This window comes from Lactuca serriola, chromosome 5 (genome assembly GCF_051521515.1).
Source record: "Lactuca serriola cultivar US96UC23 chromosome 5, Lser_US96UC23_V15, whole genome shotgun sequence".
NCBI lineage: Eukaryota > Viridiplantae > Streptophyta > Magnoliopsida > Asterales > Asteraceae > Lactuca > Lactuca serriola.
Window position 1 is genome coordinate 325,704,982 of NC_136412.1, and position 15,073 is coordinate 325,720,054.

Genomic DNA, 15,073 nt, shown 5'->3' on the forward strand with positions numbered 1-15,073 from the left:
TATTTTATTTATTTATTTTCTAGTTCATCATATAAGTTTTGTGATGTTTTGATGATTTTTTTAATATTTATTTAGTATTTTTATTTTATTTATAAGCTTAAATTTAAAATCCAAATCGGTAACTAATCTGTTTTTTTATATATATATTTACATTCATGAACAGAAGATTTCCAAAGATAAAAGAAATCAACAAAACCGAAGAAAAATATTAAATTTCAAATATCAGCAACTCGTGTTTCTTGAATTTCAGATATGGGCACAAAGAAAATGGTGACTTTTGCTCTTTGAAATTTCTACTGTGTGCGTTTTTTCCGGAGCTTCCCTTCGTTTTTTTCTTCCATCTCTTCTACTCTTGTGTCTGCTAATTTTCTTTCCCAAGTTTCCATAAAAAAATATCGCATCTTTCTTCCATCTAATTGGAGATTTGAACAATGTGTTCGATAATCGCAACCGGGTATCTCTCTATTTTGTCCCTTCTTCTGTTTCTAATCTGAAATTAGTTGCTTTTTTCAATTAGTTTATTTATATTTTGAACTTGGTTTGTTTGTTTATTTTTGTATTTTTCTCTTGGATTCTTTCATTAATGGCCGATATATTTAACAGAACTCGATAACCATAAAACTTTATCGTTTATGGTTGATACTTGAGATGGGTATGTATGAATGTGATCTTTGTTGCTCGTTCGTCTTTCACTTGCCTTTGATTGTTGCTTACACAGATGGGTTTTTGATAAAATGAAACAGTTCTTCAGCAAAACCCTAGATTTTCAAATCCGTTAGAATATTATTACATTCTAATTTAGGGTTCTTCTTGTGTTGCGATTTTGTTTATTTGGCCACTTCGGTTCAATTTCTCTGCAAAAATGGCAATTTACACACCCAATTGGAGTAAGTCCGTGTATTCTTTTGTTGTCAAAAATCGTTATCTTGGGTTTGACCTTTTTTCATCTTCTTTTAAAAGGAACCCTTATCATTTCTTCATTTTTCTGGGAATTATTTGATTAAAATTGCGAATTTTGATGAATAAATTTAGTTTTAATGTCAGATCTGATTTTACCTTTCGGGGTATGACCTGTCCTGTGTAGATGGCTTTAATGTTGTGAATAGTTTAGACCAAAAATCGATTTTAATTAACTGGTTTTCTTTCAATTTCACCTACTTTTATGCCAAATGCAGAATATTAGTTTATTGATGCTAAGAGTTTCATATTGACATTGTTGTTGTTGTGCCTATCATATTTTCCATTTGTTTTTTTTTCTCTTAATCATTGGTGTTAAAAGTAGGTAACTAATCTAGAAAGTGACAAAAAAATTGATGATCATTTGGTTGTTGAGCAGGATCTATTTAGCTATCTGTAATCATATCTTCTTTATGCAATGATTAAATAAAAGTTTAAATTGATTATCTTATGCTTTTTATCAACTCTTAATGAGTATGTGATTTATTTCATGATAAAACATGTCAATGCTGTTTCATAGTATTATTAAAGATGGTTGGTGGGAGAATATTTATAGCACTTAAAGTGGTTTAGAGTTTCACCTACCATTCCTTTGCAATTGCAACATTTCCATTCTAGGTTAAAGATGCTATTATTGAAGGGTATTTTAGACATTTAGTTAACAACTTAATGTTAGTTTCAACTTTCAAGTGTTTGAGTAAAAGTGATTGTGATTATAAACTATGATTCCTTGACATATGCCGGCTTCTTTTTTCTATTACATAGTAGAGACATTTGGTCAAAATTCAGAAGATTTAATATTTATCTTTTTTTTTTATTATATATATTTATATAAATTATGTTTAACAGATGCTACCTGTGCCTTTTGAGAGCAACAACAATCAAGTGAAACCAGCAAATATCATCAGGATTCCAATGGCTCCAGGTGGAGGTGTTTGCAAAGATGTTATTGAATCTCACCCTAAAACTTTAAAGTATGACGTGGCAACAACAAAAATGGATAAAAACATTACAAGGGTAGCAACTGGAAAACATGGAATCCAATCAACAAATGGTGTTCATGAGCTTCTTGAATGCCCTGTTTGCACTACCTTAATGTATCCTCCAATTCATCAGGTTAGTAAAATCGGTTTCCTACAAACAAATTTCACAAGAATCATCAAATTTTTTAAGTTTTTGTATTTGTTTTTTTTGTAGTGTCCAAATGGGCATACTTTATGCTCAAACTGTAAAGTTCGAGTGCACAATTGTTGTCCAACATGTCGAGTTGAAATGGGAAACATACGATGTTTAGCATTGGAAAAAGTAGCAGAATCTTTAGAACTCCCATGTAGACACCAAACTCTTGGATGCCATGACATCTTCCCTTACTATAGCAAGCTAAAACACGAGCAAAATTGCCGATTTCGCCCCTACAATTGCCCTTATGCTGGATCCGAATGCTCAATCACGGGTGATATCCCGTATCTTGTCACACATCTTAAGGATGATCATAATGTGGACATGCATGATGGATGCACTTTCAACCATCGATATGTCAAATCCAATCCACATGAAGTTGAAAACGCAACATGGATGTTAACAGTAAGTAACGAAACCGATATCTTGGTTATGATAAGGGTATTTTGGGAATATGATTTTTTTTTTTTGGATGTAGGTGTTCAATTGCTATGGAAGACAATTTTGTTTGCACTTTGAGGCATTCCAGCTAGGAATGGCTCCGGTGTACATATCATTTTTAAGGTTCATGGGGGAGGATAGTGAAGCAAAGAAGTTTAGTTACTCGTTAGAAGTTGGAGGGTATGGACGTAAATTCACATGGCAAGGAGTTCCAAGGAGCATACGCGATAGTCATAGGAAAGTGCGCGATAGTCAAGATGGATTGGTGATTCCAAGGAACTTGGCGTTGTTTTTCTCGGGTGGAGAGAGGCAAGAACTCAAACTAAGAGTTAGTGGAAGGATTTGGAAAGAACAGTGAGAAGAAACTGAAAAAGTGTGTATAGTACTTTTGGTGTGGTGGCTAGATTGGTTTATTATGAGAAAACAAAAACCCTAATGGGGATTGGACTGAGAATCTTGTGATCTTTTGTTTTAGTATTATGAATATGGAACTGTGAAATGTTGGAATGATATTGGTTTATGTATGAACCAAATGATCATGTAATCTTGTAATTTGTTGCGGGATTTGAATGCTTATTTGGAAAATGTTTTTTTGTTGGTTGATGAATAAGATTTCAAAATTATTTACAAATTTTATGGTTTTTTCGATTATGGAAAGATTAATTGCAAAGTAATAATAACACACAAAAATACATGGAAATAGAGAGTTAAGAGTTACAAGAACCGATTCTTGAGTTTTATCTATTTCTTTTTAACGGATAAGTTTTATTAAATTAACATGGAGCTAGTAAACAAAACAAAAAACAAAATTACAAAAACCGAGACACGATCCTAAAAGATCATCTTTTTGACCCAAAAACCACATAACTTTAAAATATCTAAATACCCTATAAGCCATAATTTTGTTAAAATCACTGCATTCATTTTCAAGCACTATATATGTTTATTAAGACCCGGGTTATCCACTTAAGAAAGTCATGCTCTTATTATAGTACCAACTACCAAGACAATAATAATATCCCACCAATACTCAATTATTTGTCTTCGGATATAAGAAGCCACAACACAAAAATAAAAGACAAAATTGTAAATTTTGTCCATATGGTTTGTCAAAATTAAGACCAAAAAGTTTTGGAGTTGTTTCGGTGGTCTAAAATAAGAATTTTATTACGATTTTGGTCCTTGGTAATTGTGAAAGTACTATTTTGCCTATCATTTTCTTTTTGTATTTCTTTTATTACTTAATTATTTTTAGAATTAAAAAAAAGAAATTAAACATTCCACCTAATAACCCCACGCAACCTAAACCCTTCATATTCTAAGAGCATCTACAATGCAAATAGTATAAGAGTTGAATAAGATGATGACTAGGATTGAATAGGAGTTGAATAAAGTGTGGGTGATGACATGAAGTAGAGTTTAATAGAAGAGTTGAATGATCATTGAATGGTTCAATAGAATTAATAAAGTGATTATTTTGATTGAATAAGTGTTTAATGGGTTGTGAGTGATGTTGTATAGATGTTTAATGGATGATGTGACAATCCATTGACCTCTATAAAGTTCAATGGATTGTGGATGCCCTAACACACACACTTCTCTTTCTTCCATATCCGGCTAGACACCAGGCACCAACAGACAATCGAAAATCACCACCATTCTCACCGGAAACCAACGCCAAATCGATGTCACCTTTGCGATTCATCTTCTTCATCGGAAATCACTACCATTCTCGCTGGAAACCAACACCAAATCGCCGCCACCTTCTCGATTCGTCTTCTCCATTAGAAATCACCACCATTCTCAAAAGAAACCATCACCAACTTCACCATTCTCATTGTTAATCAGTTGCCACCACCACATTTCATGTTGCATCCACCACCTTTGTCTTTCTTCTTATCTCGTGAGCCGCTAGTGATTATGGTTTTCAACGGATCCTCTAGTGTCGTCGTCTTAATTTTCTGAAACCCTATCAGCGTCATCGGTCCAATGAACAAATCCGCTGCAACTCGACCTCATTTTCTGAAACCTTAATGTCGTCATCGATCTTGTAAACGACAAACCCTAAACGTCGTTGAAAAATTGAGGGAGAAGGAGATCGTCTGAACCATAGAAGAAGGTATTGTTCGTCGATCTAAGTCGAAGATTAAGATAGGTTTGCCCATATCTAACCCTTGTCGTACCTGCCTATATCTAGCCCAAACTCCAACGCTGGCAGAGTGTATGTGTGTCGATTGTGGATACCTTGTAATCTGGGTTTTATGTTTTAGGTTTGATCTTCATCCTTTTAAGAAAAAACAAGATCTTCATCAGGTTTCGGATCTTCAATCATTGTGTATTTTTGACATTTCTTTCCTTGATTTCTGAATTTTATGTATGAGATTAACGTAAGTTAACTGTGGAAAAATAATGTGATGCTTTTATGTGTGTGTTTGTGTTGAATCTAGTTCAAATCTTCACCTGGAAATGGTTTCTAGATCTTCATCTATTCCATCTTTGTATGTGTGTATTAATTAGGAAGAGAGAGCGATGATGAGGGTTTAGAGATTTGATAGTTCTTGAGATTTGTTTGAGTTCATCAGATAATGGTGACTAGTGGTTGTGGCGGCGATGGTGACCGATGGTGTTAATCGGTGGTGGTGGCGGACAGGCGATGGTAGTCTAAGAGAGATAGGGGTGGGGTAGTATTTGATTTTTTATTTTTTTAATTGTTGTAATAAAAGGAAAATGAAAAAAACAAATTAAAAGGGGTAAATCCCTTATTTTGAAAAAAAATTAAAAGTCTTTTAAACCAAATTTGCAAGAAAATAAATTTTTTGGACCAGTAATACAACTCTAAAATATTTTTGGACCAAAGTTCTGACTTTTAACAAACCATAGGGACCAAATTTACAATTTTATCGAAATAAAATATATGGTCGGTGGTCTCCATAATAATATCCCACCAACACTCAATTTACCTTTTTCTCTCGCAAAATTCTTACTTTTATTTTATTATATTCACCAAAAAAAAAAAAAACAAAAACCAAAATGTCTTATAAGTTTTGTTAAACACTTTAAATCAAATTCAAACAGTTTCTTTTTGACTAATCATGACGGACGTGAAATATGTATTAAATTGAAGGTCATGCTCACAAGCATATGGTTTTGATATGATTTTGGATTTCTTTTAATAATCAACTAATTATTCTTAGTTTTTAATTTATACAACAAAGTAATCATCTATAGAAATTATGAACATTTCATTTTAAGACTAAAAGATGCCACGTTTTATTAGTGACATGTTTAATAATCGGTTGATACCGTGTGGTAATTGTATAAATACATATACTATTTAATATTGTTACTAAATTGATAAAGAAAATCAAATATTGTTGCATCGATGCAATGTCATAAGGTAATCAATTTCAGATTAACGCGTTATTTATTTCAATCATAAAATAAAAATAGTGTAAGAGGGCGCTCCCAAGAAAAAAAATGTTAATCATCAGTTTCTTTCTTTTAGAACACAGACTTCGTCTTGTTAAATTCACTTGCCTACAGTTGTGTTTATAAACAGCAACCCAAATAACCTTACATTTGGTGTATCTATTACAAATCCGAACACTAGTAACGATCTATATTAAACTAGTAAGTTGAAATTACAATCTTTTTTATGTGAGTGATTTACGAATGTTTGGATAGGAAGTCTTTTATATTTTTATATTGAGCCTGACAATGGAACGGGTTTTGTTTTGACCTTGATCTGTTCCAAACTCGTTCAAAGTTAATGAGTTTGTATCATATTTTATAATTCGTTTATCCGTTAACGTCCCGTATCCGTAAACCCTTTTATTAAAAGGGTCGAGTATGGATCACTATCGATCTGATCCGATCCGTTTATAGTCCGCCCCATCTAAAATTTTTAAATTTAAATTTATTATTTATAAGTTATACATTTATCAATCACTGATACAATGTTTAATACAGGACTCGAAGATTTCGATTGTTCCACTTCCACTTCCCTGTTCCTAATGGCCGATTTCCAGTCGACGCCCAAATACAAATAACTATGTGAAATCATACAAGTTTGCAATAGTAGACATTTGTTATATTTTGGAAATGTTATTTATTAAGCTAATTGAAGTTTATACATAATGAATCTTGTCTGACTTTACTTTTTAATGAATCTTGTCTAATCTTAATATCATAAATGGGTTTGGTAAAAGGATTGAAAGTCCGTTGATCTGGTGAATAAGAATATGTGTTTAATTATTTAAAACTCTGCGGGTTACAAGTCGGATTTTAATCAACATTTGAAAATTGCTTAATGAGTTTGGATCAAAGGTGCTCCATTGTCAGGCCTACTAAAAATGGTTATACTAAAGATGTCCAGGTTGGATTCCTTACCGTTGACCCGGATTTCCGATTTGACTTTTGACATGATTCAACGGTCAAACCCTGATAAACTTATCGTTCAAATTTGTTGTTGAATGGTTAATTATTGACTTCTACAGTCGACTATCGAATAGAAAGTAAGTTAACCTATGTGACTACATAATCTAGTTTTTTTCATTCTCTTTTGGCAGCAAACACTATTGATTCCTTAGAAGTGTTAATGATTGAGTGCCACATATAACTTGACCTCGATTAAAGTTTTCACTTAATTCAAATTTTATAAAAAATTATAGTCTTTATAAAAACTCTTTAGCTTTTATTAAAGAATATTTTCAATTAATCATTCATTTGATCTTTCGGGTGTTAAGATATTATAGAAGCTTACTCGGTCGAGTGGAATTGTGCATGAACTCTACTCGGTCAAGTGGATTGTCAAGTCTACACCAAAAACAGAAAAACTTGTCCAAATGGTTTTTCTACTTTGTTTAATCTGATTTCAATGCTTCTATCACTATCTTTGGTGACTTTTAAAGGTTTGAATATGTCCAATACATTATCTAAACTTGAAGTGACTTTTGTGTTGAATCATTAACTTGATCACATCACGAATTAAAGTGATCATCATCATTAACTCCATTTTTATGCTTTAAAACTTGAAGATGATCACTAGATTAGGTTTTCACCCATTATTTGCATAAAGGATGTAACAAATCAAGTCCTAATCACTTTATAACCTTAATAACAAGACCAATTTCCAAATTCATTTAACCTATGTTTTTTTTTAATCGATACAAACTGCATTAAAACACTCAAAACTCATTTTCAATCCAATAAATGGTCATTTTTAATTTAGAAAGGTTAAATTCATATCTAAAATAGTTTACTAAGCCTAATACATCTATAGAAATCGAATTTCATTGGATTCATTGAAGAATTCGTAAAACTAGGATTTTAAATCCACCATTAAAGCTTCATAGCACCATCCATGGCCAAATAAATGAACTTACATCATTAATTTGGTGTTAGTAACTTGGAAACCATCACACAAATTTATATAATCAAGAATCACCATTAGATCTTCAATGTTGCTCTCAATTCCACCTTTTATCTTCAAAATTGACTTCTACTACTTCTTCTAGCATCCGATGGTTAAGAATTAAAATGGATGATGATGAAGAACGAACTCGGGGGTCTTAGAGGTCATCTTTCCATAATTGACAAATTTGCTCCCTCAAGTTCTAGATTTTTTACTTTAATCAAAAAATGATTTTATGACTAAATTTTTAAGTAATTAACATTTAAAGGCTTCGGTCAAGGTCAAACCTAGGTTTCCTAATTTCGCAAAAATATTCAATTGGCCCAAACTAACTTGAAACTTTCAAAGCCATTAAATTTATTTATTTTGAGTATACTTGTTTGATTTAATTTTCAATATGTTTATTTGATAAATCGCACACTACCACGATGATCCAACATTTTAGATAATATATTCATGAACAAGATGAAAAAGACACTTCGTGAAGTAGGTTTTTAGTTTCATGAAATCTTTTAAACATTATTCGAGTAATATAGAGTAAATCGGTCATTTAGATCATTTAGATCATTTAGATAAGAAAGTCTATTACCACAATTACCTAACAAGCTAAACCCATTTAAGGAAACAAGTTTAGGTCTAGCAAAATATTCTTAGTTCAACAAATAGTATTCAGGTAAAAATAGAGTAAACTAGTGTTTTTTTACGGCTTATACACACACCCACTAACCTTACTCTTAATTCTATATTTTTTGTTTCAAATGAGACTTGACGCTCAAGTTTTGGTTGAGGGCACCTATCCACTAAGGGAGGAGGGTATCCTGGCGGCTTGAAAGAGAGGTACCAGCGGTACCGCCGGTTAACCATTCCATCTTGAAAGGGTTCGACGGGTTCATTGGTTTAAGGTACAAAATCGGGTTCACCAACCCACTGTTTATTGACGATTGAAATTATTTAGCATCTGATATTGAATGCACCCACTTGCCCACTTTAATGCATGTATCGTACTTATATATTATTATTATTATTATTATTATTATTATTGTTGTTATTTTTCATTCAAATTTCAAAAAACTTTATAAGTTAGTATAAACTTTAATATTATTTTAGATTTTTTTTAATTAGCAAAATTTTATTTTAAATTAAAAAGATAGTTATCTTTTATTTTATTTTATATTTTTTTATTTAATTAAATAAAAATAAATGATGTGGAAAGTGGGTTAAGTGGATTGGGAAAGATAAGGTTTCCATGTGTTGTGGGTTGGGAAATATAGAAGAAAGAGAAAATAAAAAAACGGATGTTGCATTGGGTTGAGTGAGTTGGGAGAGATGGACTCCTTCCACCCTTAACTCTTGATATTGCCGTACCTAAGGCCCTTTAGTGAGTAAACAAGTAGGTATGATAACACAATGACCTAACATGTTATATAAACTGGTAGGGATATCCATGCATTGTGACATGGTTACTAAACCTATATTTTTGACACAAATTTTGTAATGTTTTATTACACATTGATCATGTCTATAATTCCGTAGTTATTACGCATGGTCTCTGAGTGTAATTTTGTCTTATATATGGACTGTTTTGTAAAAGTATTACATAATTAAGGACTATTTTTATAATTTTGCTAATACATGAGGATCATTATTGTAATGCTGTTGATATACAGGGACCATTTATGTAATATCAGGAGCCTTTGGTATTACGTAGTGACCATTTTTGTAATTTCGATATTACACATTACCTATTTATGTAATCTCACTTTTGTACCGTGACCATTTTTGTATTATCATTATTTGTTATAGGGATTATTTTTGTAACTATTTTCTAGAGGGACGATTTCTGTAAATACTTAATTTTTTACCAGGGATCGTTTTATAACTTTGTAAATCTTACAGGGACCAATTATGTAACTATTTCTTATAGGGACCGTTTCTAAAAATCTTAATTTTTCTTAGGGGCTATTTGTGTAACTATTAGATTGGTATTACTGTAATTTCTTGAAAAATGAAGGCTTCTTTCTTATTTTTCATGGAATTTAAGAGTGGTATATATAATTATGCATAACTTCAAACAAAAAACGTGACAACGCCCGTTTAGCGAAACAAGTTTAGGTTTTCACAAAGTATTTTTAGCTTGCTAATTCTTCTTAGTTGGTGAAACAAAGCAAATAAGTAACTAGTTTTGCGAATTATATATTTAAAAGTTACTTATTTGATGTCAAATCATTGCAGAAATGTTTTGGTACATAAGGCTATGGGGACCCATCGGAAAAGTGCTGCCACATGTGCGTCATGTCAGCTTCATACCCAACCCACCACCAACCCACCACCAACCCACTAAACATTGAAAATGGTTACCGCTCCACATTATTTATATTTTTATTTTTTTAATTTTAAAACATTAGATTAAATAAAAAAAATATTATTACAAACTTAAGTAATAACTTTACTAATTATAATATCAAATAAACATATTATTAATTTTTAAAATTAAATAAACATAATTATATATAGTTAAAAGGTTTAACTTAATTCAAATAAAAGTGAAAGAGTATAATAGGATTAAAAGATAGAATATCAGGGACTAAATTTGTAACTTCAATTAAAACATATATATATATATATATATATATATATAATGTCCACGGTTGTCTTCTTCACCCGGCTTCTTCGCCCGATCCCCTGTACATCCTTTTTTTTTTCTACTTTGATGGATTATAAAGAAAACCAACGAAATTACGGGGCAAAAAAGAAGCAACCAATAGGAAGCTCCGTTTTCATCCGTCTTCCGCCTCACGTCACAAGCAAACCACCCACCCTTAGGGCGGTGTTCATGCGTGGGAGAGGGTGTCACCTCAGCCAAAACGCGTGAAAATGCCCCCACCGGGTAGCCTAATAGTGTGCCCTAGAGAAATTGAGGAGAGTTTCGTCAATGTTTCACGAAAACTATATTATTAAAAACATAAAACATAAAAGTTAAATTAACATTGTGAGTTTTACAAAACACAAAATCTTTAATTTCGAAAAAGATGATATATTAATATTGAAAATGTATTCGAATAGTAATATCACACATGATGTTTTAATACTTTTGTGATTAATAAATTAATATTACATAAATACACATGGGCGTTTTTAGGGTATGCGAGGAGGGCAACCGTACATAACCCATGTCGCAGAGGGGGGCTAATTTTACATATGATTAAGTCCGTAGTCCAGTAATCAAAAAGATAAAAGCTCATGTATTTTCCAATTCTAATAGCTAACATTACAATTAAAAATTGCAACATCTCATGTTTTAAAAAATTAAGCTTAAGATTAAAAATTGCATTTGGGCTAATGTAAACTTATAGTAAATAAGACCTTACGTTTTTTTTCCAATTCCAAACTTCCAAATTTGCAGTAACTATAAAACTCAAATAATATATTTTGTTTCTTGGTTTTCTGATTACACTAGACTCCACCTCTTGTTTATATTGCACTCTTATTCTATTTTTTTATTGTTAATTGAAATTAAACAACTAAATTTTTTACTATTTATAATCTCAAAATCTGAAGACATTTCATTTTATATTTTAATTGTTGTGGTTGATTAATGAATGTAACATACTAACAAAAATATTTTAAATAACTTAATAATGTTATGAGAGTCTTCATTTAACTATTGTAAGTTATGGTCATATGCACAAATTTTGTTTATATACATTAATACATATAAAAAATTATATTTAGGTTCCATTTTTAATTTTCGCACCTAGGCCCTCAAAAATCAAAATCAAAATCAAAGAAAAGGCCCCAGTAAATACACGTATAACCCAACCATAAATATTCCAAAGTCATGATGATTATTGTACAGAACATTTGACCCCTTTAACAATATTATCATATTCGAACAAACTGCTTGGATCAAAGCTTCGGAGTTGGCCGTGTTATGCATGCAGGAGACTATCTTACATGATAGGATCCGACAACAACAAGTAACCCATGACGATTACCTACTAACATACAAGATTCCATCAACGTGCAAGCACGAAAGCTATGAACGCACATATATATACGCGCTTTTTGAACACTCAAGAAAACAGAAGCCGATTTTCCCGCGAACCAAACAAAATCTTTGTTTTGATTTTCTGTCTTTCCCGAACCGGCGAGAGTGAGGAGAGAGAAATCCCAAAATCCCAAAAATCCAAATAAAAAAACTCCCATCGAATTCACCTTCATCGTCTCCTCGCGTCAACGCTTGATTCATATCATATCTTTCATCCGTTTGTTTGAATCCCTATACTATTTGGTCTTTTCCGTAAAAACTCTTGATTTTGAGGTATGACATTACTTTGTTTTCCATGATCCTGTAAATTACACGAATATTTTGATTTCCCTCGCGTTTCTTTGTAAAATTGTTTATGGGTATTACCTGTTCGACTAAATGCCTCAATGGAAGAATCAATCCTCATTGTTTCTTCTTATGATTGATCCAAACATATAACCCTCCAAGTTACACCCTTTTTGTTGGATCAACATTTTGTTGGAGTGATTAACATGTTTCAATCATGGGTAATGCAGGAAGTCTTTTAGGTAAATTCACATATGGTTTATTGAGACAAGAGTATATTTTTGGATTTCTGTGCCTTCTATTTGAAGCATGTCTTGTTGTGGAGGTGGCGAAGAGGAAACCTATAGTGGTACACCCTCAAACAATATTGCTACAGCACCACCTCGAGGACCACCTTATGGTGGAGGTAAGAAACTAAGCTCCACCACATCCATGGTGGATTCTTCATTCTTGTTGTGTGTATAATGTATATATATAGGACATCATTCATAGCCAAAAAGATGAAGTCTTTATAAGTGTTTTTGATGTAATTTGTGTTTTCAGGGAGTAATAGAGGAGAGCCAAGGGGAAATGGACCTGCAAGAGGTGGGGCCCCTCAAAAACCCTTACCAATTGAAACACCAGCAGTGTCTTTAAGTGAGCTAAATAGAATGACAGATAATTTTGGCACAAAGTCTTTAGTTGGTGAAGGTTCTTATGGAAGAGTCTTCCATGGAAAACTAAGCACAGGTGAAGAAGCAGCAGTAAAAAAACTGGATACAAGCTCTGCACCTGAGCCAGATAATGATTTTACAGCCCAGGTGAGAATTAGTTTAAAAAATTGGATCATCAATAGGTCCTAATAATGCATTTTTTACAATTTTACAAATATTTATATAATGCAGTTATCCCTGGTTTCAAGGCTTAAAAACGAGTATTTTGTTGAATTAATCGGTTATTGCTTGGAGGGAAACAACCGTATCTTGATATATCAGTATGCAACAATGGGTTCTTTACATGATGTATTACATGGTAAATACACACTTTTAATTTCCTTGGTATGCTTTTTTATTTCTAGTCTTGATAATTTTATAAAAAAAAAATGGTGTATTTTATTTATTTAATAGGGAGAAAGGGTGTACAAGGGGCGGAACCTGGTCCAATCCTGACATGGATTCAAAGAGTTAAAATTGCATATGGAGCAGCAAAAGGTCTTGAATATTTACATGAAAAAGTTCAACCTTCAATTGTTCATCGTGATGTTAGGTCAAGCAATATTTTATTGTTTGATGATTTTCGAGCCAAAATTGCTGATTTCAATTTGAGCAATCAGTCTTCTGACACTGCAGCTCGCCTGCATTCGACTAGAGTGTTGGGAACTTTTGGCTACCATGCTCCTGAGTAAGTCTGTCTGTTGTCTGTTGTTAAAAAAAAGATTCTTTTTCTCTGACATCTTTTTGACTTGCTTTATAGGTATGCAATGACCGGACAGATAACTCAGAAAAGTGATGTTTATAGTTTTGGAGTTGTTCTTCTAGAACTTTTGACCGGAAGGAAACCGGTTGACCATACGATGCCGAAAGGACAACAAAGTCTTGTTACTTGGGTGTGTTTTGCTAATAATAATAATAATAATAATAATAATAATAATCTTTACTCAAATATCTAAATTTGTTTCAATAATCATCAATACTTTGTTTTGGTTCAGGCAACTCCTAGGTTAAGTGAGGACAAAGTAAAACAATGTATCGATCCAAAGTTAAACAATGATTACCCGCCAAAAGCGGTTGCAAAGGTCTACTCTCTCTCTCTCTCTCTCTTACACACAAAACCAAACATTGTGATTTATCTGTCTCATGTTGGTTGTGGGACCAACATGAGACAGATAAAATTTACTTTTTCATTTTAATAAAATTTGATAGTAAATTGTTGTTGTTTGATAGATGGCGGCAGTGGCAGCGTTATGTGTACAATATGAAGCGGATTTCAGGCCAAATATGACGATTGTTGTCAAGGCTCTGCAGCCGCTTTTTAATTCGAAACCAGCAGCGGCAGCAGAGCCTCAAACTTCGTAACGAAATTTCTAGAAAGTTTTATCTAGAAATCTTAGTTTGAAATGTACTAGAAAACCAATTATGGAATGGAATTGAATTCTTCTCAAAAGTCAAAAGTAGAAACTCTTAGGGGGTGTTTGGGATTGCTTTTTGAACTCCAAAAGTGCTTATTGACTTATGGTGGTGGCAAAAAAAGTTTTTAAAAAAGTGTTTGGATTAGTTTTTGTGGTGACAAAAAGCAATAAGTCAATAAGTTAAAAAGTGTTTGGTTTAAAATCTCCTTTTTGAAAGCTATTGTGGTTAAAAAGTTAAAAGGAGTTACAAAAAAAACAAGTTTTACTTTCTTTTTGAAGTCTCCTTTTTGAAGCTAATAGAAAAGCTACTTTAAAAATGTTTTTGACTTTGTTAAACATTTTTTTTGACTTATTGGTTTTTCAAAAAACCAATAAGTTATTTTGAAAAGATGTTTTTGACTTTGTTAAATATTTTTTTGACTTATTGGTTTTTCAAAAAACCAATAAGTTATTTTGAAAAGCAATTTCTAGACATGTTCCAAGAGCCCACTTGTCCAAATTTCAAATTTTTGTAATTTTCTTGATCGAGAATTTGTAAAAGTTATTCTTACACGAATGAAAGAGTTGATATTGATTTTAGGGCTAAAAGTAAGAAATAACAACATACTTTTATTTATGTGTATTATAGCATTATTCTTCAATA

At 32.1% G+C, this 15,073-nt stretch overlaps 2 protein-coding genes across 4 annotated transcripts; both read left to right on the forward strand.

Annotated features, from left to right (window-relative positions):
- The first annotated feature begins 207 nt into the window (after positions 1-207).
- LOC145055146 (E3 ubiquitin-protein ligase SINAT2-like) lies at positions 208-3,208 on the forward strand. 3 transcript variants are annotated; one of them, XM_079003439.1, is made up of 4 exons: positions 208-454; positions 1,807-2,073; positions 2,155-2,541; positions 2,615-3,208. In XM_079003439.1, the coding sequence occupies exons 2-4, from the start codon at positions 1,807-1,809 to the stop codon at positions 2,933-2,935; spliced, it is 975 nt and encodes a 324-aa protein (XP_078859565.1). In that variant the 5' UTR covers positions 208-454; the 3' UTR covers positions 2,936-3,208. The 3 variants fall into 3 exon arrangements, with proteins under 3 accessions (XP_078859565.1, XP_078859567.1, XP_078859566.1); XM_079003441.1 differs by lacking the exon at positions 208-454 and adding an exon at positions 559-652; XM_079003440.1 differs by lacking the exon at positions 208-454 and adding an exon at positions 673-887.
- Positions 3,209-11,849: 8,641 nt separating this feature from the next.
- LOC145055148 (protein CYTOSOLIC ABA RECEPTOR KINASE 4-like) lies at positions 11,850-15,073 on the forward strand. Its single transcript, XM_079003443.1, has 8 exons — positions 11,850-12,311; positions 12,554-12,729; positions 12,867-13,123; positions 13,208-13,334; positions 13,430-13,703; positions 13,776-13,908; positions 14,011-14,097; positions 14,246-15,073. Exons 2-8 carry the CDS (start codon positions 12,633-12,635, stop codon positions 14,375-14,377), a joined length of 1,107 nt encoding a protein of 368 aa, XP_078859569.1. The 5' UTR covers positions 11,850-12,311; positions 12,554-12,632; the 3' UTR covers positions 14,378-15,073.